This window comes from Populus alba, chromosome 9 (assembly GCF_005239225.2).
Source record: "Populus alba chromosome 9, ASM523922v2, whole genome shotgun sequence".
Lineage (NCBI taxonomy): Eukaryota > Viridiplantae > Streptophyta > Magnoliopsida > Malpighiales > Salicaceae > Populus > Populus alba.
This window is the reverse complement of record NC_133292.1, coordinates 899,177-927,091: the sequence shown is the minus strand read 5'-3', so window position 1 is coordinate 927,091 and position 27,915 is coordinate 899,177. Positions and strand designations below refer to the sequence as shown.

General features: G+C 33.4%; 1 protein-coding gene across 8 annotated transcripts; it reads right to left on the bottom strand.

Annotated features, from left to right (window-relative positions):
• Positions 1-300: 300 nt before the first annotated feature.
• On the bottom strand, positions 301-27,915 carry LOC118034606 (uncharacterized). Of its 8 annotated transcripts, XM_035039939.2 has the most exons (25): positions 27,382-27,913; positions 25,270-25,437; positions 22,536-22,610; positions 20,216-20,294; positions 19,815-19,879; positions 19,514-19,603; positions 19,291-19,380; positions 19,074-19,160; positions 18,664-18,747; positions 17,814-17,933; positions 17,545-17,573; positions 17,317-17,449; positions 15,989-16,465; positions 15,207-15,733; positions 15,033-15,096; positions 14,819-14,915; positions 14,508-14,680; positions 10,872-10,997; positions 10,085-10,155; positions 2,856-2,918; positions 2,310-2,382; positions 1,252-1,371; positions 1,055-1,132; positions 808-858; positions 301-696 (listed from the first exon to the last, which is right to left on the bottom strand). In XM_035039939.2, exons 1-25 carry the CDS (start codon positions 27,640-27,642, stop codon positions 595-597), a joined length of 3,303 nt encoding a protein of 1,100 aa, XP_034895830.1. In that variant the 5' UTR covers positions 27,643-27,913; the 3' UTR covers positions 301-594. The 8 variants fall into 8 exon arrangements, 7 of the variants coding, with proteins under 7 accessions (XP_034895830.1, XP_073267320.1, XP_073267321.1 ...); XM_073411219.1 differs by lacking the exon at positions 22,536-22,610; XM_073411220.1 differs by lacking the exons at positions 20,216-20,294; positions 22,536-22,610 and having other exon boundaries at positions 19,815-19,874.

The following is a 27,915-nucleotide window of genomic DNA, read 5'->3' as shown; positions in this document are numbered from 1 at the left end:
TTTGACAGGTTAACCTGGTTTAAAGAGTTAATCCAGTTAATTCAGATTTTTTTTTCTTTTTCTTCATTAGCTTTTTTCTTTCTATTAGTTTTTTTTTCTTTTTAATTAATTTATTTAATTATCATATTTTTATGACACAACTTTACAGTCAAACTCACATCCAAGGCTATTGATTTTGGTATTGCAACTAGACCTACTGGGTCATGCATATTTAATGTTATTATAAATATTACTTTTGGGTTAGGCGTTACAACCAAAACCCAAGATTCTTAGATATAGCGTTGTAGAAAGACCTTACACTTTTAAATCTTAGCCTTTTCTTGGTATTTTTTATATATATATAAAAAAAAAAAATCCATAGCATCGCGCGGGTCATGTAACTAGTTTCAACTATAATGTGATTCAAAATTACATGACATTCCCACTAGGGTAAAACCATATACTACACGATATACAACCTAGCATAACCAAGGACATGAGACTCTTGCAATATACATTATTCATGTTACAAAAAAGGGAAAAAATAAAAAAAAAGTGGAGTGCAAGATTTTATATACCCAAAACCTAGCATGACTGTTCAAAGTCACGCACAGCTCACTCGATTTTCTCTATCACTTCCAACCTGGCTTTCCTCTTCCAACCTTTCATTGTAGCAACGAGGTTGATCAACCCAACAATTTGATTTTTTCTGTATTCCTGAAAGGGAAATGTGCATTTGTGCTATTAATAGACAGATTGAAACAGTAAAAGTATATTGAAAATTATAGAGCACTTCCTTCCTTAATGCCAGCGCAGGATATTTCTTACCGGGTGAGCTCGAGCCCAGTGTACATACTCAGTTTCTGGAAGATAGTAAGCCTGTATTGGTTGATAGAATGAGAACACCGATTAATAACCTTGATAATGAATATGTTGCCTAGGCATTTCTAACTGAGCGATGCATCCAAGAAACAAGGCAAATTGGTCAAACTGCAAGCCTCCAACGTCACTACTAAAACATTTCTCCTCCAACATACTTTTAAGAACTTGTCGGATAGAATATACCAGGTCTTACCTTTATGAAAGTTTCAACCATTTGTAATTTTGGCTTTACATTTACAGGGACAAAATGTTGCAGGCCATTGATCAATACCTGAAAGGATTTTAGATAGCACATAAATTTATCACTTCTCAGGAGGTGCAAAAAGAAGTAGGGGCAAAAAGGAAACACAAAAAGTTTTTTTTTTTTTTTGGTAACAGCTATGAGAGAACCTGAAGATCTAATGACATAAGAGCTCGTCCTTCATTACTACACCTCTTCACCCGTGATAGACCTTCAATGAGGGTTTCAGCGACAATTTCAAGACCATATTCTAAAAGGCGGTCTTGAACCTAGGAAGATAGAATAGCTTAAACTAGTTAGTTATTTACATTTTGAAACATGAAAAGAAACATTTTTGGTAGTACAAAATTACAACAGAGTCAGTCACGAGAGTGGAAGTTATTAGTTAAATAATTCTTTTATAGATAAAGGAATATGTTATTAGATAATGAGAAGAAAATAATACAAAAGCAAAGATCGTGAATCATGACAAGATAAAGAAAAGTAAGCAGCAAGAAACAAAACCATGAAAAAAGGCACTGCAGTCCCACTAAATAATTGCTAAAGACACCCCTGTAACTGCCCCTACAGTTAGAAGACCACAAGAAAGCCAAGTAGATTATTCTAACTCACCACAACTTCTTTGGAAAGAGTAATTTCTCCATCCAGACAATAAACATAGCACATCCATAAAAGATTAAGGACCTCCCCCTCCCAAAACCCACAAAAACATTTGCAAAAAATCCTCCACCTGCCCACTGCTCACTACAGAAGGCAAAGAATCAATTCCACATATCCCAAGCCAACTAGTGTTACATAAAAAGTTGACATCATGTCTCCCCACTGTTAAGAAACACAGAACTTAACTATTGTATGTGAAGTGCTCATTAAACATCCAAGATTTGCTAGTACTTCATGTTTAGAGTACAGCAACACAAGAAAATTATGCCAATTATATCAGGAAAGGTCAGTGATTAGGAGGATTGTTAACTGAGTTACTACCAGAAAATTAGCCAGCCTAATAAACCCATTTATTTATCAGTAGATGTGCAGAGACACATGCATTCGAAGTGCTCGTGTATCCAGGATGTAAAGCATCATGATCCTTCAGATGTTAATCTACCAAATATTGAGTTAGCAAGAAAACAAATGATAAATTTTAGTTGTACATTCTGTATTCAAAATTTTTGAGGATGCTGCTCCTCACGAGACACAGATCAGCCATTACCTCTTTGTGAATACCACCATGTGCAAGCCTCGTTTTATAGTGCTTAAATTCTCCCAACAGTAAATCGACATACCTGTCAATATAACCCAAAAGGAGTTTATAAAATGATAGCAGTATATTCTGCTAGATACATAATTATTGTAAAAGTAATCCCTGTACATATTAAACAATTGCAAGAGAAATCATGTCCGCATATATCAAAAATCAAAAGCTAACATAATCAACATGAAGCCCTAATTCCATTGATTAAAATAGGTCAAGCTCAAGCATGGGGTGTCACAAAGGACAAAGCACAAAGGGAGAGGACTAAGGTCATGACCAAAAAAAATGCTCCAAAGCAATGGGTTAGCATCAAACAGAAACTCAACCCTAAGTCAACCGGAGTTGGTGAACAGACCAGTGCATCAAAAACTTCGATTGATAGCACAAATTGCACTACAAATACTAGACGAAACAAAAGAAAAATGGTATGGAAGTTATGAGATCATAAACTTGAACAATATTAATGAATTGATTATTAACATAAAACGAAAGAATGAAACAAACCCATTGTGCTCTAGCCCAAGCTCTTTTACTTCCCATTTAGCATTAGCAATCCGATCAACATACCTGTAAAAGAGTGCTTGGCGTCAAAGATGGTATTAATGACCCAGACAAATATTGTAACTATAGAAATATTATATGTTCTTCAGCTAATTTTTTTTGGCTAATAGGTAACCAAGGCTCGTGGAATCTAAATTTTAGATTGTATTTTACATGGGAAACTGATCATCTGAAGTATAAGCAGGCATTGAAAACCAGCCAGTTGAAGGCATCTTGTGCATGCAGTGAACAGTTAAGATTCATCGTTTATCTAGGTAGTTATCAGTATGCCTTTCAAACAGATAATTTGATGCGATCTAAGCAATACTAAAAGATCAGTGAGAGGTTTCAGTTGGTCTAGTAACAAGACTTAGAGCTATGAGATTTAAAAAATCTTTCAATTGATTTCTTGCTAAGGTGGATTTCAAGATGATATTATATAATGAAATACATGCCTTGATTAATTTAATTCATGTTCAACAATGGCTTGTAAGTGGACATTCAAACATTACAAAAAAAAAAATGGAATAAGAAGATTCAAATCTATCAATTTTAACCTTTCGTTACTGTTTTGGTCATAATTAAAGCTACATTCCAATGTCATTCCAATTGATTTTTAGTGATATATGGCACGCCTTCTAATTCATTAAGATGAAAGAGAACCATGCGCTTGAAGTTTAGTTTCAATTTTGCTAACAGATTACAAAAACGACTTTAGTTTCATTTAAATTAATTGAACTATTGTTTTATTTATTTTTTAGTTATTATTATTAGACCTTTTAGAGATGTTAAGAGTTTTTTATTGAAATTTTGGTCCATTGAATTATTATTATTTATTAGGGATATTCTATCAGACTTTGAATTCTTTCTAGTATAAATACTCTTTTGTACAAACTTTTTAGGGAAAGACTAATTTTTAATAAAGAAATCAGCATTGATTGCGTGATTCTCATACTAAATTCTTTATTGAACTTACAAGCTCTTTAGATGATTGATCAACTTTGTTATAATTTTATATCACTCATTCGCATCTTTTTATAGGCATAGGATGAGAATGATCATTACATATAACTTTAGTTCTCCAAGACATGTTCTTGTTGGGTTAAGTTGCAAACCATTCAAATATAATTTCAACATTTCTTGGAAAATGCCCGCTTCAGTTGGTATTAGAGCTTGTGCTATTATCAAGTTATATCCTTTTAATATTTAGATTGTATCATTTCTTGATTTTCTTTCTAAACTTAGAGCTAGGGTATTATTTCAAAGTTTGTGTTAAACCCTACATAAAAAAAAAAAAAAAATATTGCTTAGTTTCTTGATTTTTTCCGAACACATCAAAATAAAAGTATGTTCTTAATCTTGATCTTTATCTTATATCTTTCTTGATTTCAGCCTATAGTAAAAAAAAAAAAATCTTGTTTTTGCTGAATTGTGTGGATAAAAAAAAAATTAGGGAAACATTGCAAGAATTGGTTGAATTGACAAGATAGGTCAAAACCGAATACAAGCCTTTAAATTTTAGAGTTGGCTTAAAGTTTCTTGAATATTTTCTTGATTTTTCCGAATAGGTAAACACCAAATCTTGGTATTGTTGATTGAATTCTTATTTTTTTCTTGGATTATCTTGCCTTTTTTCATTAAAATTTGGCTAGTGTAGATATTTCTTGCTTTATTTTAGTTGTTTTCTTGAAATTCTTGAAGTTTAATCTTGACTTCTTGAATTAGTGAGGTTTTTTTTTTTTTTAATCTTTAACATAACTTCCTTGCTTTTATTTTGTGTCTTCTTTTTGTTATTATATTTCACACGAATTTACATTGTTATTTGTAAACTTTTCCAAAAGTTTTGTTTTTATTATTTTCGTATATTTCTTGATTCTTAGTCTTCATTATTATAAAATCATTACGTTGTTTTGATTGATTATTTGATAAATTATTAAGTTACCTTTAAGAATCCAAGTAAAGGAATAGTAAGGTAAAAGGCATGATAAGATTATTCAATAAAAAAGCTCGATTGAGTTGTGTGAAACACAAGTGGAGTAACATTAAATCGAGTGTAAACACGCGAGGGAGTGTGAGGAAATTTTTCTTTGCTACTAACCTTTATTGCATGTATTCACAATATCATCAAAAAGAATGACACAATCAAAGGCGAAGGATCTTGTAAAAAGACAAGATAGGTTGGAGGTAAAGATTGAGATTTTGATGGGAAAGATGGATAAATTAAATATTGAGATGATTAGTACTTTAGTAGACATAATATTCATAGTTGCAAGGAAAATAAGGTTAAAGGTCTACTAAATGAGCATTTTCTCTTCCAGATAAAAGTAGCTGAAAACTCTGGTGATGATAAGAAGAATATAGCTAATCATGGAAGGAAATTTTGTACACACCAAAATCTCTTATATATGGCCACTAAGAGAATCTTGACCAAATAGAAATTTCAACCAAGAAAAGAATTTTGATGATCATGATGATTTAGATTGTAATTTGGGTAACATAAAACTTAAAATTTCAGCATTTCAAAGAAAAAATGATTCATAGGCTTATTTGGATTGGAAAAAAAAATATGGAATTGTTATTTGATTGTCATTGATATTCAAAAGAATAAAAAAAAAAGTAAAACTTGTAATTCAATTCACTATTATGTTATATTTGGTGAGATCAACTTATTACATGTAGAAAGCATAATGGAGAAAGACTCATTGACATATGGAAGAAAATAAAAGCAATCATGAGAAAGAGGTTTGTCTCTAATCATTATTATAGAGAAATATATAATAAATTGCAATCTTTATATCAGAGTAATAAAAGTATTGATAAGTATTTTAAGGAGATGAAAATAGCTATGATTAGAGCTAATGTTTCTGAAGATAGGAAAGCCATAACGGGTAGATTTTTAAATGGTTTAAATAGAGATATTGCTAATATGGTTGAATTGCAACATTATTTAAAAATTGAATACGGGGTACATGTGGCTATAAAAGTGAAAAAACAGTTTAAAAAACAAAGTAGAGCAAGACCAGGCAGCTATTTGGAATCTTCTCAAGGTTGGAAGTCGAATTTCAGGAGAGACAGTAATGCACAAACAAAGTTAATAACAATATCTAAAATTGCCGAACCCTCATAAGTTAAAAAGTAGGTTGTAGCAATAAAGAACAAGGAAGAAATAATACTCAACAGAAGCATATGCAAAAGATTAAATGTTTTAGGTGTCAACAACATTATGCATCAGGATATCCAAATAAAAGGATTATGGTTTTAAAAGATGTTGATGAAATAGAGTCAGATAGTGATGAATCTGAATAAGAAAGCATGCCAACACTTGAAGATGCTATTGATGTTAAATATGTTGTTGATAGTGAATCCTTGGTTATAAGAATATCTTTGAATGTTTAGGTTAGTGAAGAAGATGTTGAGCACAACGAAGAATATCTTTCATATTAGATGTCATATCAAGAATAAAGCATGTAGGATGAGTAATGATTATAGTAGTTACACTAATGTTGCTAGCACAACTTTGGTTAAAAAGTTGAATTTAACTACTATAAGTTTCAATTGTTGAGATGAATGTGGAGAAGTTAGGGTAATTAAATTGGTTTTAATCTCATTCTCAGTAGGGAGATATAAGGATATAAGAGGAGGTTTTATGAGATGTTCCTATAAATGTTGCACACCTACTGTTGGGGAGACCTTGATAATTTGATAAGAAAATCAAGCATGTTAATTTTAAAAATAGATATACAGTTAAAAAGGATGGGAAAACATACACGCTTGCACCATTTTCAATCACCTAGACAAGTGTATGAAGATCAGCTGAAGCTAAAAAAAATATAAATTGAGCAGGTCGTATTACAAAATAATTATGAGGATGTGAGGCTGAGTGAAATTTGAAGGCTTCGGCCAAAAATAAAAAAAAAAATAAATAAAATAAATAAATAAAAAAGGAAGGGAAGGCCAAGTTTGGAGAGAGAAAGGGTGAGAAAAGATGTAGTAAAAATAGGGAAACACCTTAATTTTTATGCTAAAAAAAGTGATCTTACACGTACTTATTTTTCTCATATGCCTATGATTTTATTCATGTATAAGAAGGCATACTTTTAACACTAAGGAACTTTATTCATGTGTTCCTGGTGTGTGTTTCTCAGGAATTTGAAGATGTATTTCTAAAAAAATTCCAAGTTAATTGTTAAGAGGAATAAAACATCAGATTGATCTACTACTAGGTTTGGCTATTTCTAAGAGTCTAGCCTATAAAAGTAATTCCTAAGAAAACAAAGGAGTTATAAATGTAAGTGGAAGAGTTAATGTTGAAGGGGTACATTCGAGAGAACATTAATCCATGTGTTGTTCTTATACTTTTGGTACTTAAGAAAGATGAAACTTGAAGAATGTGTGTTGATTGTAGAACAATCATTAACATAACAAAAAAATATAGATATCTTACTCCAAGATTAGATAATATGCTTGATGAATTGCATGAATCTTGTTTGTTTTTCAAAATTGATCTTAAAAGTAGATATCGTCATGTTAGAATGAAAAACTGTGATAAATGAAAAACTATTTTTAAAATTAAATATAATTTGTATGAATGGTTATATACACTTTTACTTGTTCCTAAGAAACCTTGAGTTGATATTTTCATAGACTTTAATTTGAGTTTATCGAGGTTAAGGAAAGAAAGACTTCATATTTTTTGTTGTAGATCGATTTTCTAACATGACACATTTCATATTTTGCCATAAAATTGGTGATGCAATGAATATAACTAATCTATTTTTTAGAGAGGTATAAAATTGGTGATGCAATGAATATAACTGATCTATTTTTTTGAGAGGTAGTTTGGTTACATAGTGTTCCAAGAAGAATTGCGTTTAAACAAGATGTCAAGTTTTAAAGCTACTTTTGGAAGGTTTTGTGAGGTAAATTAATAACTAAACTTTTATTTTCTACTACTTATCATCTACAAAAAGATACTCAAACTAAAGTAGTAAACAAGACTTTAACTCAATTATTAAAAGTTATCATTCAAAAGAATCTTAAAAATTGAAAAGATTGTCATTTATTGAATTTACATATAATTATAGTGTGCATTCTACTACTGATTATTCACTATTTGAGATTTTCTATGGTTTTAATCTTTTAACATCATTAGATTTTATTATTTTACATATCAATGAAAAGATTTGTCTTAATGGTAATCAAAAAATACAGGTGGTGAAAGATTTATATGCAAAGATACGGCAACAGATAAAGAAGAAAAATGACTAACATGCAAGGCTAATAGAGGGCACAAATTAGTACGGTTTCAACTAGGAGATTGAGTTTGGGTGCATATAAAAAAGGAAGAGATTGAGTTTGGGTGCATATAAAAAAGGAAAGGATTCCTAAACAAAGAAGAGCAAAATTGATGCCTCAAGAAGATAATCATTTTTAGATCATAGAGAGGATTGATGACAAAGCCTAAGAAATGGATCAACTAGACGCGTATGATGTTAATGCTACATTCAGTATTTTTTATGTCTTTTTATTTGATATAGGTGATGATTCAAGGACAAATGATTTCGAGAAGAGAAGAAATGATACGATCCAAGCAACATCAAAAAAACCATTAAAAGTTCAAGTTGGTCTAGTGACAAGACTTAGGACTAAGAGATTCAAAAAGACTTTTTAATGGGCTTCTTCAAAACACAAGCTAAGGTAGATTTCAAGAAAATATTAAATAATAAAGTACAAACCTTGATTAATTTAATTCATCTTCAACAAGGATTTGTACATGGGCATTCAGACATTACAAAAAGATTGGAATAAGACGATTCAAGTCTACCAGTTTTAACCTTTCGTTACTGTTTTGGTCGTAATTGAAGTTACAAAAGAAATTTTAATGTGATTCTAGTTGCATTGGAAAGTAAACATCCATAGTTTTCTAGATGGTACGCCTTCTAATTCATTAAGACAACAGAGAACCATATGTTTGAAATTGAGCTTTGATTCTACCAGTAGATTATGAAAACGATATAAATCTTATTTAAATTAGTTGGGTTATTGTTTTATTTATCTTTTAGTTATTATTAGAAATTTTAAGGATATTAGGGTCATTATTTAAATTTTGACTCGTCGAATTATTATTATTTATTAGGGATATCCTATTAGACTAAGAATAATTTCTAGTATAAATATTGTTTTTGCAGAGACCTTTTAGAAAAAGACTATTTTTAATAAAAACAAATTTTTGCTATCTTTTGTGATTGATTGAATTTCCAAACTCTTTGAAAGATTGATCAACTTCATTATGATTTTATATTACTCATCGCGTCTTTTTATAGATGTAAGGTGGAAGTGATCATTGCGTATAACTTTAGTTCTTCAAGGTAGGTTCTTGTTGAGTGAAGTTGCAAACCATTCAAATCTGATTTTAAGCATCATAAATATCTAGTATATTTTGTAAGCAATTGTGTGACACAGACAAAACAATTAATACCTGCAAGTTTTCACAGCTCACCTGTTTGATGCTGCAATTCCTCCTTTATATAAAATTCAGATTTCATTGTCTCGAATTATGTGCATTCCTCACTCAAGCAATTTTAAAGTGCTCCTTAAGAGTTTCAAGACTGATGTGCTTCCATTGCTGATAACAAACTGATTAATCTAATCACCAAATACATTAAATATGATAATTAGGTCAGTCCGCCCCCTGCTGAAATTTTCATGCCCTGTAAATAGGATTTGCAGATGATCCTGCATCATATTTCCCTTGGCTCCTAATTTTGATTCCATTAACAAGCTGTGATTTTTATTTAATTGGCAGAAGGCCGGTTCCATTTTATGCTATAGGCTGATTCTTTGACTCAAATCACAACTTCAAGGATTTTTTAGTGCTAATAGGGTTGCCAGTATTATTGTTATGCAAGTTTTATTTGATAGAGGAATTGACTTGCCATTCAAAAGGCTGCTTAGGGGAACCTTTGAGTAGTTTGAAGTACACAAAAGATTAACAGTACCATCAAATGTAAATGTGTATTAAAACAAGGATAAAAGTCATAAGCTAGTATCTGTAGTGAGAAATTCCATTGGAGATGGCCATGGGCATCCGATAAGGATTCATGGAAATTATTCAGTTCATTAAAGTAGAAGAGCATCTGATGGTTAAATAAATCTAAAAGGGCTTGATCAACATTATTCAATTCTGGACTTACCCGTTGATATGAAGAAGTAATCTTGCAGTTGTCCTGTGTATGTGCTCTGTAAGATCTGGTACAGAATCCACCTGATAAAAGCTAACTTGTCAACAGTAAAGGAAAGAAAACATTTGTATCTAAATTAAGGACCAAAAGCACATATTTCATGTAAAGACAAAGACAAGCTGAGAAGAAAGGATAATCCGTGAAGGTTAGCTAAGGGGATATGATTATGGTCCAAACTATGTTGTTGGACAACTTTACTCATTAGGGTTGAAAGGAAAGGAAAAGAAAAGAGAGAGAGAATAAAATGAGTATGCCTGTTCAAGTAATGGGCACGTTGTAAAATAGATGGCATAGGTATGGTAAGAAATGTAGGGTGGAAGCCAATCAAGTCCTCCCTCTCGCTTAACCAACAACAATCTCAAAACTTGGATGTTTCGAATCCACCATTGCTCATTTCCTTTTTGACCTATACAACCTAGAAAATGGAACAATCAGAACATGGTGTGCATATATGGATAGGTAAGCAAACTCCCAAGCTCTGGTATTCAATTGGAAAACTAATTTACTTTACAGATGTCCGATAGTTTTCCTGCTAAATTTGGACATGGAATAATACCTGGACAGGCATATTTCATACTTGCATATTTCTCTCCTACGGAACTCATTGTGTCAACATATGAGATACCAAATATCCAATTTAACAACTTCCCATCAATACAATGTCAAATTAATTTAGCAAGATTTGAAATCATCATGGCTGATATGATGCTCCACAATGCAGTAAAACAAGGAAATATACCAGTATGACGAAAAAATCTTCCACTATAGCTGGATTATTTTGAAGAAGCATTGACTGAAGATGAGTTTTAGATCTGTGTAATATTTGAGCAACAAGAGATATGGCATCAGCAGCAGCACATCTTTCCTGCAATACAATTGTCATATTATTGTAGGCATTCCTGTTACAGAACAGTTCTTTTGTAAATCCAAACAGCCAAATTTAGCGGATAGCAATTGAGAGCTCATAGTAATCAAGAAGCCACTGCACATTCATTATACTGAAACAAACAAATAAAGTGAGAAGAAAATATATAATTGTGTAGCTATATCTGTTTTCATGCATCACATATATCATACCACTTCATCTGAGCAACCCACCCCCGCCCTCTCTCCACACAAGCATAAACCTAATTTTCGAATTCTGGTTAAGGAGCACACTGACAAAATATTTAACCAAACCATTGTAATGCAAAATCTGCTTTTGACAAGACTGAATTATAACGTGAACAAAAATAATGGCCATGGGACATTCAGGAGAGCCAAAACTCCAATACACTAGCCAAACATATTACAACACTAATTTCTTATCTACCCAATATAAAATCTCTTCATAATCATCTTATAAAAACTCTAAAATTAAAGATTGTCTCAAATCTTACCAAGATGAAATTAAAAACCTACCAATATGAGTTAGAAAGTCTAGAAATTCAAACTGCTATTCTCTAGCACCATAGTAAGAAAGCTTGTGTTTGACAAGTCCTTTTTTATAATAAGGAATCTTGTTGAAATAAAAGTAAGCTTTCAACTCTATCAACCAGATAACTTATTTTTTTCTTCAAAAATCTTCCATCATATAAAGGAATCTCATCAAATTCAATAATAGGTACGAGGTTCGACCTGCCTCAAGGTAAGTCTCCAAGCAAGTTTCTCTCCTCTTTGTGATTCATGTTTGCGTCTCCCATTAGCCAAGTTAGATATGTTATGGTTTGCTCTAAACGATTCATTATTTGCTTGTGAGCTAGTGCAAAATGATCTAGTTTATGTTCTCAAGCTCGCACAGCACCCTAAAAGGCCTCCACTCCTATAACATGAAGTGGGTTGCTACCGTCTCTATCCATCAGAGACGGTAGGGTTAACATGGCATATAGCTTGGACAGACGCTAGGGTTCTCAAGAACTAAAGTTACAGACCTAAGCTGTAGAGAAATTTAGAGAAAACTCTCTAGTATTTTATTAAAAGTCTGAATAGTCTGTAATTGAATGTTGTCAAAATAAACTAGACATCCATATTTATATTAGTTAGACCTAAAATCCTTTTAGAAAAGGATTCTTAATTAAAACTTACCTAACTACTAGAATTCATCTAGAATTAAGATTCATTAGTAAAATCTTAATTACATTCAAAGTCCTAATATAAATAGGAAACAATTTCAAATACAACAAGGTAAATAATAACAATCTTGCACAATAACTTATTGGCCTTATTTGAAGACCTTCCCGATCTCCGATCATGAAATTTTAACCTAACAGGAAACAAGACCTTTAGAATCTTTGTCAAGATTTAAGCTCGATCCAACAATTAGATTAAAAGTGATACTTGATTTATCAAATTACATCTTAAACTCCTCCAAACCTAAAAATCTTAAACATTAATGAAATAATGCAATAAACATTATTATGCTAAGAATTATGAAGAAATTCCTCCACGTTATGTCCATACCAATATCATAGGCCTTGCCACTACTAATCTTGATTTATTATTATTATTATTATTATTATTATTATTATTATTATTGCAAAGTGTTTTAAGAATCTCTTTGCTTTCAATTGTACTAAGCTAAATTACTAAAATATTGTCATATAAATGAGGTAAGCACATAAGAATTTTCTTCATGAAATTAAGAAATATAAATTTTAAACTATTTGTATTTATCATTTCTAGTTAAATTGCAATAGTAATACAATTATGAATGCCAAAATGACCCATGGTACCACAAACGCAAACACAACCATAAAACAACTGCAATTGTAATTCTAAACCAAAAAAAGGAGACAACAAAAAAAGATAACAAACATGAGAAACCAGCCAGACAAGTGATACAGGGAAGGAAAACAATATCTCTATCCATTTTTATTGTCAATCCCCAATCATCATACAATGGCTCTCGTGAAACTTAAAACATAGATGCTCTTATACAGCACAAGCAACTAGGGCTAAGCATTTTCGGTTCGGTCCGGTTTTGGATCAAAATAAACAATTAAACTGATTTTTTTTTCAAGTTTTTGAACAGAACCGAAAAACGGTTCAAACCGATTAATTTCGGTTCGGTTTTTTTCCCTTTCAAACCGGTTCAAACCGAAATTATTGACCACATTTTTCAGCACTTTTATTTTTGAAACTGAACAAACACAACACAAGGGATTTAAGAGATGAAACCCTTAAGCAAAGGATTGAATCCCCATCAAAAGATCTTGAAACTCTTAAGCATATCCTCGAAGCTCTCTAACTAAAAGGCCTTTTGCATTCCAAGAAGCCAACAAATCAAACTAACCAAAGAAACTTCGTTTACGAAGAAACTTTAGTAGTCCTAATGAAGCCAGCCAAATGGAAGAATAATCAACAATTCGCCTCTGACATGGCAAGTTTGAGAGATGAGAGACAGAGAGCATGGAAGATTGGAAGAGAAGAAGACAAAATCGTGGGGGTCAATATTCAGGATGGTTAGAAAGCTAGTCCATAAGACCAAGATCTGCTCCACCTTTCAACACTATAAATTCATTCCATTCACAAAGCAAAGATTACTAGAAGGCCTCAAGCTATAGTTCATGTCATGTCCCTGAGATGAGTGTCTGACTTACTTTCTGAAAGGCCTAGATTAAAGCTAAAGAAAGTTTGATTTTCATTTTAAAGTGGCCAGGTAGAAAGAAATGAAGTTTTTATTGATAATTGATATTGAATCACGTCAGATCTTTGTTTAAAAAAGAATATCAGATGTCCAAGAAGTGAAGATTTGAGAGATGAGAGACAGGGAGGGGGTGGCTGACAAGCTGAGAATGCATTTAGGTTTAGGGTTAAAAACTATTTATACTTGTTTTTTTTTTTAAATGTTGGCCTGGTTGAACCAGTTCGGTTTGGTTCGGTTTAATCGGTTTCAAACTTTAGAAACCGAACTGAACCGGAATTTTTTTGTAATTTTCTAATCGGTTAATTCGTTTTTTTTTTCTGTTCAGTTTTTTCGGTTATTTTTTTTTCAGTTTTCTCGGTTTAATCAATTGTTCAGTTTTTTTGCTCACCCCTACCAGTAACCATGATAGAACCCTAGAACAAGTTGCAATAAGAATTCTTAAATAGAAAACCAAAACCCAACACTACTAAATAAGAAACAAAATAAAATCCTAATAAAAAACATTCAACAGAAAATAAACCAAAAGGGTCCAAAAAATAAAATTTTCTAATAATTTTTAAGAGGCTTGAATAATAAATTAAATGATCAACTATGAATCATAGAAGTCTTTCTTGGTTCTCCATCATCATTGCTTAGAGATACAAAAATTTGCATAATTCAAGTAATCTTGTGTAGGTGGACACAATGGATTGGAAATATCTCTCTATTCAGAAAAACTTTATTTTTCCAAGACAATTGATGCATAAATACCTTGAGACCAAAGGATGTGGCTAGCAAATGATTTGAAGGACTAGCAGGTGTTACATCTCCATGAATATGTGTACTCGAAGATGTGGGTGATGAGGATGAAACAGGGGTCAGCTGGGGTTTTATCCATTGGTCACAATCTTGTGTAATTCTGGATATGGCTGTCTTCAGCCGATCTGCATAACATAGATATGAATTATGAGTACACATTAGCTCAAAATAGTTGCAGCTATAGTGATTAGGGGTGAATGAATGAATCAGAATTGATCAGCATAGGACAGGATGGAAGATTAAAGGAAAAAAGAAACCCTTACAATTGAGAGAGTCAGATTTTCCACTTGAATTAGAGGTCTGCTGAGCAAATGTTTCAAACACAAAATAGAAGAAAATCTCAAACAACTGGCATATACCCTGCAAAAATATACTGAATCAGGAAAAACAATTTAGAGAAGAAAAAAATACCATTAGATTTTTAAGTTCAAATAAATAGAGGACAAGGAAACAAGAAATGTAGATGAAATAACATGCCTTAAAAACCTCAACATTTACTATTTCTAGTTTCTGCATGAACCTTGCATATTTGTCCATTGACCTAACATCCACAAATAAACACAGTTCAGTAAAGCACAGTTATGCATAGCTGCAGATTATAACATCCATGTATAAATAGCTATCAGTTAACAGAACAAAATGGCATTCCACCTGAGAAGACAAAGAGATGATCCTGTCTGTGCAGATATTTCATCCGTTTTACAATGAGAAGAGTTACTTTTAGAAGGTTTTGGTTTTGAAATTCGACTTGGGAGTTGACTGTCCTCATCGATGAAGTCTGCAAGTAGATCTTCATTTTCATCTTCTGAAACGGGCATTCCACTTTTATGACTTGCACCACTACCTTGGGGAGACACCGTATAATTTGCATGTTCATCATATTCACCAGCGGGTGCCCCATTAAGCAGGGAAGAACTGTGACCTTCTACTGAAATGGGGATTAATTTTGGCGAAAATGGATTTCCACTTCTAATCCAAGAGGAAAATCCACTTTTCTTGCTATTGGCATCAGATTTCAATGATTTTTTAGAATGATGCAATTTTGCATTAGAGGAGTTATCATGAGATGGAACAATCAGGGCTGCCCCATCGCCAGCAAGCCCAGCAAAACTAATTACTTGTACAGTATCTGGTGGCAATTTCAGCCAACTTTCCTTTTCCATAACCATTTTGAGTGCCTGAAAAAAACAATTCTGAATATTAAAATTCTCATTATGTTTCAAAAGGCAGATATTCAAAATTTGGAAAAGAAAAAATTTATTAGAATCACAAAAAAGTTATGCTATTGTACCAGGACAATTAAGTAAGAAGTGAATTTATTGACAGAAAGCTTCACGCTGTGAAACATGAAAGTATCACGCAACAAACAGAGCAGGGGTACAAGCAAAGAAAACTAAAATTGTATAACAAACTAACCCTGGCAAACAACTTACATGAATATTTTGCCGATGAAATGCCAGCAAATAATTCTCGCATACAGCCTTCAACTTCTGTCTGAACTCAATTGCTTCAACTCCACAGAAGGCTTCCCCAGCCAAGATGAATACATTCAAATCATTATAATTTTTCAAGAATTGGTGCACACTCATAGAGCTAATAACTGCAGAAGAAAGCAATACTGATACTCTGCTTGTTGTAAGCTGCCAAAGATTCTTTCGTCCTCTCTGAAGCGTTTGTGAAACAAATGTTGTCGCCTCTTTTCGCAGATGATACCAAGGGGATCCGCTGCTTGGTGCTTCACCGCCATTACTTTTAGTTTCATCTACATCAAAATTGCAATCTTGATACATAGAAGTTGTTGTAGATTCATCAACAGAAGATGAACCAAGCATTCCATCCACAGATTGAGGAAGAGATCCATTGCTTCCTAAGGAATCTTGCTTCATATCAGATGCTTGAAATACCAAATCCTGAAAAACATTTAACTCTTTTTTACGTTAAAAATAGAGAAACAATCACATGAAAATGAAGACATAACTGATGTTAAATAACCAATGTTAGTTATAACAACTAAATAAGAGATACAAAAGGATATGTTTTAATTAAAACAAATTAAAAGAGGGGGAAACTTGTCTGCGGTGATCTTGGAAAGCTTTCAAACTCATACTGCTTTTATTATCCCCCACCCTTTAAATTGACAGAAGAAATAAAATTTCATGATTTAAGAAGCTATAAGCTGGCATAACCATCTAAATGTAGATCTTGGAAAGCTTTCAAACTCATACTGCTTTTATTATCCCCCACCCTTTAAATTGACAGAAGAAATAAAATTTCATGATTTAAGAAGCTATAAGCTGGCATAAAGATCTACATTTAGATGGTTTAGCTTCATTTCATGTAAGAAATCTAGGTTGTCCAAAATGAATGTGCCTCATCTAAGATTGGTAACAGTGTTGCCATAAAATGTTTCGTCAAAATGAGAAAACAAAAACAAATTATTAATTATTAAAAATAACTAAAAAAACAAGACTATAGATACAGAAACAACGCCAAAAGCATTAACAGTTCAAGATGATCCATTAAGTTAAATGACGCCCAACAACTATTTCAATGCCAATTAAGAAACATATTTAAGCAATCATCCAAAGTTTACAAACAAGAAATGGCTAAAGCATAAATAGGAAAAGAGAGTTTAAAGGTACAAAATTTAACCATCAAAGTTTGCAATCGCTGACCTTGTTGTGGAGAGAACTGAAAACATCCCAGAAAACATAGGGAAAATAAAAACAGAAACAGGGAATAGATAGAACTTAAGTCTTACCATACTCTCCAGTTGGAAGCTCATTATTTCATGATAGGAACACATCAACCTGAATAAGATAGCTAATGTTCTCAATAAACACATCCTGAACTTAGATTCAGGTATCTGATGGCATAGATCACTGTAGGTAAGTCTGGATGAAATGAAAAAAATGTTATGTAAATTATAAAAATAATTGAGGGTTATGATGAATTCAATACCAGCACAATTAAAGTGAAAAGAAAGTACCTATTGTTCTGCATCTGTATTTCCAGATCCTGCGTAAGTTAATCAGTGATCTGAGTAAAGATGTAAAGGAAGGAGAATTTTAAGGGGAAAACCCTGAAGAAAAGTTGAAAATTTAAAAACCTCAAAGAATGCATTATTAAATGCACACAAGTGTGCGTGTGAGAGAGGATTTTAGACTTGAAACTCGTAACTGAGCCATGTATATCTTGTCCACTACTTCCAATTCTGAGAAGCTATTGTCAAGCATAAAATCTTAATTATGAGTGTACCTCATGTACAATAATCTTCAACACAGAGTGGGATTCCGATAAAACTTCCTGCATGAAGAAGCTCTGAAACTTTTCAGCAAGACCAGAGATATCTCCAATTAAAGCATATGCATCAACTACCTGTTCAAATTGTAACAATCAATCATTTGAATCTACAAATTTTTCACACAAAACTCCAAGTAGTTATATTGATTCTTTGAGTGCAATTTGCCAAGGTAACATACTGTGACTAATCATGTTTATTATAGATAAAAATAAGGAGGAACCTAATATGCAAGTGGGGGAGGAAACAAAAGTTTTTTGTAATACTACCAATCCATAAGTTGTTGAAAAGAATTTCTTGTTCAGGTGCATAAGAGCTGGTTCAAAACTCAAATACCTAATGTCTGGTAGAAATAGAATCAAATGTTTACCCGAAAAAAGGACAGGGGAGTGGTTAGATAAGAACTAGAGTAAGCTATCATTTTTTCTTACTGGATGGTCTAATGGTTATGCAAGTGGAGTTGACCCCTTTAGAGAAATCCCTAGCTGGAAAGGAGTAGTGAAATCCACTCCTCAGTCTCAGATACAATTCCCCGGAAACTTTAACAGCTAAACCATCAGTTTCCAGTTAACAGAGGAAATGATGTCCCAAATCCAGAATGATAGTTACATTAATCATACACGTGATATTATATAAAACTCATCTTATGAAAAAATATGCTACAATGAGAAAGATAAAAACAACATTAAGCATTGAATATAATTTACATGAAACAATTCATGAAAACAGAAATTTTAACAACTATATGCATGTGGAAATTGGAGTAAGAAAAATATCCTTTTCACAACAAAAGATCAATATACTGACTGTTATGTAACTCTCCTCCTTGAAATCCTCGCACACTCCCAGCAAAAGTGCATCCAGCTTTTGAAGGGTTCTCCCCAACCAAACCTGTATGAAAATCAAAACAGTTACAAGAATAGGGAAGAGCTACTCAAGTAGAATTGTTTTTCACTTCACCAATGTGAGCTTCTACTAACAATAAACGTGCAAGACAAACAATAAAATGGTGAAACAATGAAGCATGATAAAGAAAATAGGGAAATATCAACAGTGAACTTGGATTTCTTGATAAATGCATTATTTAAGACAAAACAAAAGGAGACTAATTCGGTTTGGATAGTAGATGTATTTTTTTTCAGACTAACATAAAAAAATGTACTACCAAAGCTTGATGGAGAATAATAGATGCATGTTTAACTCATATTTATATTCACCTCAACCCCACGGCTCATCTCCTGTATTGCTGAAAGCCCTGAGAAACTATCTAATAGCTGCAAATACTCAGATAGGACTTGGAACGCCTGGGAAAATAAACAGAATTTAGTGTGATTCTCTTTCACACAATAAACAATTTGTTAGAAGAGATGGAAGTTGAAGAGCTAAAGGCCATAATACCATAAGACATCACTAGCCAAAGATACATTGACCAACCTTGCAGTAATTTCCTTCTTCAACCAGGGATTCAAGTGCTTTTTGCATGTCCAATGCACAACGAAGCTCAGTTAATAATGGAAGCATGTCCTGAAATAGGAAAGGACAACTTATATCTACCAAATGGAGCTCAAAGCATCAACTTCTTCGGATTGAAAAAATAAAATATGAAAAATGAAATGTTCAAATGTTATTCCTAGGGTCTCCAGGAAGATGAACATACCAGGAGAGCTTTTTTCTTTTTGGAATTAGAATTCACTACAAGATCCCTTGAAACCTCATTCATTGATGAAGTCAGGTGCCTTCTACCATTCTGCAAAACAAAATAAAGGAAATCCTGATCCAGAAAGAGAAGCAATGCTGACAGTAATGAGACGTCAATGACAATAGCATCCTCAAAACTACAATTACATGCCCACAGGCATGCACATCATGAATTAAAAAAATATGTGCGCATTTCTTACGAGTATCATTCTTGACTAAGGCTCGTTAACCATGTAAGGAAAACAACAACGAATGCTTACCATGCAGATGACATTTGCAACCTTTAAATCTTTCTCTACTTCCCTCACCAAATTCATCCCCTTCACTGGCCAAAAGCAATTATAAATGTCTCATTCAAAAGCAGGTCTTTCTCTATTTGTTCAATATAAATGCATGGGCGAGGGAAATTACTATAAAAACAAACCTACCTATAAGAAATAAGTTAATGACAAGGGAAATTACAACTTGTTCATATAAACACTGAAATCGTTTAATACAAAAGTGGGAAAGGAGTTTAACAAGGATGAAGAATGCAAACCTTGTCAAGACAACTCTGAATTAGATATGTTACAATTAATAAATGTACATGCAAGAACATTGGTTGATCAAAAGAAATATCAGCAAAATGTTCTCTTCTAAATGAAATCTAATAAGACCTCACCCATTACTTCATGATGCTCCATAACATGATGGGATAAACGTTCTGCTACTCTATCTAGTTGAGCTATTCTAAGAGTGGCCTACAAAAAGAAGAATCCATGTCAAATTGCAGTCAATTAATTGGAGAAAAATATTTGAGAAAACAATGTTGTGTGATGACGAAGTGCATCAACATATTTTATGCAGTAGTTTAGACTGGCAATGAGCTTTAAACATGAACAGACAGCTATCGTGTGTACAAGAGTATGGAATTCTGTGAATCTGTAAGGGGAAAGAACAAAATCAAAGCCATAATATTGATGAATAAAAGCATAAACTCCATCATCAAACTCTCAACAATATTATACTTGTCCTTGAGTCGTATAAGCTTTATGTACTTTGCACAAAAGCAAAGAAAGAATGGTCAAAGTAACTTCCTATCAGGAGAACCAGTTCACTGAATGGAATCAGACTAATTCTGTACTTGTGCACACACTTTCAATCACATTCTTTTAGGTAAATATCTAAGAGTTGGAAATCACAATTTATTATTATCCCCTTGAGGATTTGAATGAGTGTTCTACAACTTTAGAGTATTTGCAGAAGTTTAATTGAACTGAACTGGAGGTAATTATTAGTTCAGTTCAATTTCAGTAGTTTATGGGATATGGAATAAGCATCAAACAGTGAAGGTAATTATGGCAGAAGCAACTTAAGGCAGTGACAGTGGTGGCAAATGGCATTGGGTGAAAGCAGTGTTGGTAGCAACGTTAAGAACAAGAGAGCTAGCATTAGCTGATGTTAGTCATCTCCATTTTAGTTATTATCTCTGTTATCACCATTTTGTCACCACTTACCTCTCCTAGTACCACCACATTGCATCCACTGTCATTGCTGACACCACCATAACCATGATGTCTTTCTGCCACCACCATCACGGTCATTATAGCTGTGGTGGTAGCAGTACCAATGGCAATAATGGTGGCAGCGACGGGCACAGAAACAAATGTGGTGAAGTGGCGGGAATGGTGATAGTAATTGATGGAAGTGGCAATAGTGGAGAATAGGACTCAAACATATACATACATACATACATACATATATATATATACACACCTCTCAATTTTTAGCAGGGATTCATTTTTTTTTCTTTTAATTAAGGATTTTGAATTCCATGAAAAGTGAAAATCAAAAATATTTAGATAAGAATTGATGAATTCCCAGAAATTCAAAATTTGTGGCTGCAGGTTCCCCTTTACTTATCCCACTTTAGGTTCCATGCACCAGAAATCAAACTAATGTAGACTCAATTAGTGCATTTGACTAGGGATTGGTTATCATGCATATAAAGCATCCAAAAAGCATAAATAACATGGCAAGGCATGCCCCTGGTCTCGTCCATTAAATGAAACGTTCCCCTTTGGGTGCCTGAATACCAGAAATAAACCTCATGAAAAACTGGGCAATAGTTCACTATGAAGTCATCATCACATTATTGATGGGTTCACAATAAAGCAACAAGCATAGGGAAACTAGTTGAATATCAGCAAAGAACACTTCAAATTTTAGGCTTGTCTACAAAATAAGTTGCTTGTAATGTATGTGTGTTAGAAGATCAATAAGCATGATGAACTTAAGAAAATCCAACCACATATTATCTGCCCAGAAAATATTGACAAATCATCAAAATTCAGGTACTTTGGGCCAAACTGAACACCAAAGTTAACAAATCATATTTTACACGTATAGTCTCAAATATTTCCTCTTTTAGACAAGGAAAAGTAGATAATATTTACAAATGAATGTGGGAGCTGGGAGAATATAAAATCCTCCAAACTAGCAAGAAGATCAGGAACAAAACTCACAATGTAGAGTCCTTGTGTCATTCTAGAGTGCCCAAATCCTCAGAGAATATCATCAGTAAAAAGTACAAAAGACAATGTGTATACTTAAACATTATAAGCCTCCCTTTTGCATATAGGTTCAGGGATAGTTATCTTAAGTGAACCCCACATACATGTTATAGGAATTTAATCAAAGAGTACTGGATATTTCTCTTCCAATTATGTACAAGTGATGAATACAACACGAAAGACACAATTGCATGGTGCAAATTACATGCAACTTTTGGACCACCTTATTTTGGTGAATATTCATATTTTCATGATTCATTAAATCCAACAGTTTTCTCATGTAGAACATACAATAATGACATTATAATCATATATACCATGAGTTACTACAAAAGACCATCTAATTATGGTGCAACACTCGGTACACACATCATGGCAATACATGCAAACAGAGTAAAATATCAATTCTATTTTTCTAGAAAGAGGTACCTGTTCCTCAAAATACATTAATTCATTTTCTTCAGATGGAACATGCTCTAGAATATGCCTAACTGGATCAAAATCCTGCACATGATGATACCCAGCAGCCTTTTAGTAAATCAGCTCAAACTTTAGCTCGATGCATAAGCAACTACTCCTATTCTAAGAAGCATAAATGAAATCAGAAAGTTTCACAATGGTGTAAAGGGTACATTTTCATATGTTTGTCACACAACTCACAGCAAAAGATAGTATTTTTTTATGAATGAAGATTATACTGACTGGCTGAAAAGAACTATAAAAATCATGTTGGATGGTGACTCACTTTCCAGGTCATGAAAACAAAAAAATTTAAAAAAGGTTATATATATATATATATATATATATATATATATATATATAAAAGAGTACCCCAATCCCATTATCATTATCAGCTAAGGAAATTCACCCAGATATAACAAAGCATGAAATGAAGAGTAGAGAGAAAAGCTACCCATCCCACAACAATTCTCCTTGTAAACTGATTCCTATCTAACATTTCTCTCCAACCACATACGCCATAAGACTGCATAAATGGCACATTCCCACAAGCTCTTAAAATTTTACCTTCCCACAAAACCCAAAAAAGTGATAAACATAGAAATTTTAACCATAGCATTCTCATAGTTTAAGACAAATGGTGGTTTCATTCTTAAGAATTCCATGCTTAGAGTTACATGTAATCCCTCTTAAGTTGCAACATTGACACCTACAAAACAACTTGCCAAAAAAATTATGGAAACATCTCTCGCTCATTAATGTGAGCACGTGCAGCTTGATCATTATGTAGGATTACACAAAAGAATATGGCATTGCCTCATCAAATGGTTGCTGGTCAAATAAAGAGCTACCATAATGGCCATGCTATTCTCAACATGAGCAGTCATTAACAAGATAATTTTATGGTGATACAAGTTCGGATAAACACGCCCCTGCTGGCACCTTCTTTAGTTTGGTCTTTCTTCGTTGCTAAAAGAAAAGAGACTTGATGGAACTGTCTATAAAGAGCATCACTTCTAGCTCTTCAAAGAACCCCTGCCCCTGGATTTTATGGCATCTGAACCACTGCAACTAGCAAAACCTGAGGCACACATCTCTCTTGTGGCCAGACAATGAGTGATTCATAGAGAATTCACTATATTTACACATACAATGCTACCTTACACAAGACTTATATGAGGCCAAAAACCCATACATTTGCTTGTATCTAGTTCAATTAGTCAATAATGCACCTCTTTTATATTTTTGTTCACCTACAATTTGACAAATAAGAGCCAGCATCAAAGGCTAATCAATCAGTTAAGAGGGTGCATATTGTGCCAGCATGTCAATGTTTGATCTTTGTCATCTAACAGGTTTTTCTCTCAATGTTTCCAAATATAGAAAATAAAAAATTGGCATTCTCTCTTAAATTTATGAAACAAAAAGTTAATGGATCCTCTCCCTTAAAAGTCCCAAAAAACATTAAAAAAAAATCTCACAAACAAATTCCATCTTGAATCACCACTGCTTCATCACTCTTTGTCAATACGCCAATTTCACCATCAACCACTCATGTCTAGTGATCTCGAATCCAACCAACATCAAAAAATATAGCAAGATCCAAACACCTAACCAATAACCAATTGATTCAGGAGCAAAATGACCAGCAAATTACCATGGAATTTGAAGACCAAATGTGAACTTTTTTAATCACAAGAAGAGCTATCCAATCTCACCATCCTTAAAATAAACCTCACCATTAAATTTGACAAATTGATTAACTCTACAACATCCACTAGTGTGTGTGTGTGTGTGTGTAGAGAGAGAGAGAGAGAGAGAGTTGGCCTCTAAAAGCTCTCAGTTTGAAGTTGTATTTTTTTATCAGGCAGTTATTGCAGTCTATGATGTGCTTAAAAAGTTCCGCAAGTTTGCTATAAAAAGTGATACACAAGGAAAGAGAAGATTCCTTTAGCTTGTTTATAACCAAACACTAAATGTGATTCCAGTGGTTGGAAAAATGAGAAGTTTTGAAGCTTTGGGGTTCAAAGTCTTACAATTGATGAATTATTGTGTGACAATTTTTTTTTCAACATTTCAATAGTGTCTCAATGCAGCAAGAAATTCAACTGTTTTCCTTCCAATTGTGCTCTTCTCAATATTAAGTCATGCAATTGTTTACTTGACAATTATCTTCTGACATTAGATTAAAAGAGAGGGGAGAAATAAAATGAGCCAGGTTATGTGGCCCTAACAGAAATTCTAACAGCACTTATGGACAATGAATTGATGACTTGTTTGACCAGCTTTACCAATTGCTGTTAAATTTTCCTAAGTAATAAAAGTGATTTGATCAGCATTTATCAAATTGCTGTTAAATTTTCCCAAGTAATAAAGTGATTTTTTCAAAGATTAAACTAGACATAGTTGGGTTTTGCTTTTGAACCAAGGGAATATTACAAAGACCTCCTGGTTTTAGGAAATTACTAGACTAGCCAATAGCTTGAGCATTTAATAACATGATTGATTACACTCTATCACAAATACAAAAAATTTTGAAAGCACATCATGAAAATGCAAAGTAAATTAGCTTGTGATGTTCTACCAATAAGTCTTTTGCTAAGAACAAACTATAGAAAGCATTCTCAAACAGATAAACCATTTTCAAGAAAACATTATTGACATACCACATAAAAACAGGAGAAAATTAAACGCAAGTAGAAACCTCTTCATAGAAGTCTTCCTCCAGCTCCTCCACCATGTGACCTGGTATTCTGCTTCCATATATTGATCGTAGTTCTTCAGAACTTGAAGGAAGATTAAACCGCTGATGAGGAGGCATTCCTGCAAGCACATGAGCAACAGCGGCAGCTGCTGCAGCTCGGGCTGGAACCTGAAAAAGGAAATGAGAATCAAAATCTGCCTAAGTAATCTCCACAACCCTGTGCATGAGAGTCACACCAGCTAAAAGTTAAACCATGCGTAAGTATGAACTTGCACAACTTTAGCAATCTGAATGAAAGAACTCCAGATTAACAGTGAGGATAAGTAAATGACAAAGACTGTTACTATATCTGTTCCAAAAAAATAATAGTCTACGTGAGTAGTTCGAGAGATGGAAAGCCAATCACTCGCTGGAGTAAAATTTAACAACCAGCTCAAGATTGAACCAAAGAAGCCTCTTACTGGTGATGCGACACTAAATCTCAGAAACTAAAGATTCATGTTATAAACAATTGTATATCTTTGAATGAAAGAGGGAATTTTCAATGGTATAGCTCATACTCGTAATCAAGGCCTACTGGATGGGTGTTTACAATACATGTTGAATAATCATTGATGCAGAAAATTCAGAGTTTTACCAATTTGCCACCAGACTTCCACAGGAGAGTTGTTTAAGGAAAAGTTGAAAGACAGAGAGAGAGCTAGAGAGAAATAGACCTTTACCACTAGCATTCACCAGGTCCCTATTACTTTCACTTTTCTTTCTCTACTATTTTTTTTCAACATGAAAACTACTAGCTAGAACCCATAAACAACAATAAGAAACCAATATGCATGACAGGAATTTGCAAAATTAATAGCCAAAGGAATGTCAACTAAATATTGCTCCCTGTTCCAAAGATCTGAAGACTTTCTATCAGGCTCCTCGCACAATAGTCAGAAAATAACTACAGGAATCAGATCAAAACTACGCTGTAATCAGTACAGACGTGGATACATCTCCATTTCCATACTTTGACTAACCTTATAAGCATCCAAAGAACCCATGTCATTCAAAACATGCTCCCACCAGCATCAAAGAAAAAATGGTAAAAGTGGCAAATCCATGCAGCTACACTTTTATAAAGGAAAATTCTACTGATCAAGATTTTATCCCTTTTTCCAAGATTGTCAGTGGTCAACATACCCCAACACATCAATTCCTAAAAGAACAAAAAAGAAGAGATGGGAAAAAACAAGCTTGGAAGGAGCAACTGCCTTCCAAATAGCTTCCATCAAAAGGCAGTGCTGTCAACCCCCAACACCCCCCCCCCCAAATAAAAAAAAAAAAACTCCTGTGACAAGAGCATGATTAAAACAGCCATTTCAAGACTACCTCCAATGAAAACCATCTTTTTCATAAATCTCCAATGCATTAAAAGCATGTCAAGAGAAGTAGCATAAATTCCAAAATCCCAATCTTGGCATTTTGAATAGAAAGTCCCATGAACAGCACTAACTACTTTTAGAATTAACTATAAAAGCATTAATATCATTAACTAACAAGTAGACCCAAAAATAAATCTGATCCCTAACAAACAAGAAGACTTGAGAGTCAGTCCTCTGCTAGTGACATGCCACACCAAGAATCAACCTAAACGAGCAAAATTTCCACTGCTCACATAAAGCCTCGGAGGCAGCATAAAGTATGTCAACCATTTCTGATAAATCTCCATTACTCACATCAGGCTCCACCCCAAATTTGGCAAAAATGACCTTCCACGTCTAACAATATCTCTCTCCACCATGGATCCAGTAAATACCAGTCAAAAGGATGAGACATTTGCCTGCCAACCCCAATTTACTAATAGGAAGTTTAGTACCGCCCCATTCAATTCCACTAAGAGGAACTGGACACGCGTGTCAGGTTAACAAGCTTTCTTCCTATAAAAAATTCCTAATTTTTTTTTTATTCTTTTACAAAGTTCAAGATTGCATTTGCTAGGGTTCACAAATCGCTATTAAATCAAAAACATTGAACTTAGAATTAGTATTAATTAATCAAATTAGCAAATGCAAACAGCATTAATTTAAATAATAATAATAATAATAATAACAATACATATATACATACCTCCGGGCGATCAACGTCGGGAGGCAAAAGACCAAGAGATCTAGCAGAGCGAACAGAGCTCAAAATCTTCTCACCAACTTTTGACAAATCCATTCCGCCGTCGTCTCCTCCTCCGCCTCCGCCTTGCAACAACAAAAAGGGGACCAAAAAGAACAATCTAGAACTCTCAAATCCAAAACGAACACCGTCTTCTCCTAAATCAGCATTTAACAAAAACGGGTTCCCGAATACGCTACCGAATGGGAACAGATTCGGCTGCATTTTAACTCCAAACTCTGAGATCTATCCTTACTACTAGGACAACAATAACAGTACCCATTTAAATTAAACACTATTTATTTATTTATTTACTCTCTTTCGATTCCATTTTCTTTTTCTGGATTTGAGACTGAATTCCGATGTGATGCTTTCCACTTTCTTACCATGTAGTATAAACTCCAGAGCTATAGTTATTTATTATATTATAGGCTAACGAATCGTAATTTTTCCTTTGTGGACTTCTTTTTGTAGATGTGACTGACTTTTGAAAAATGT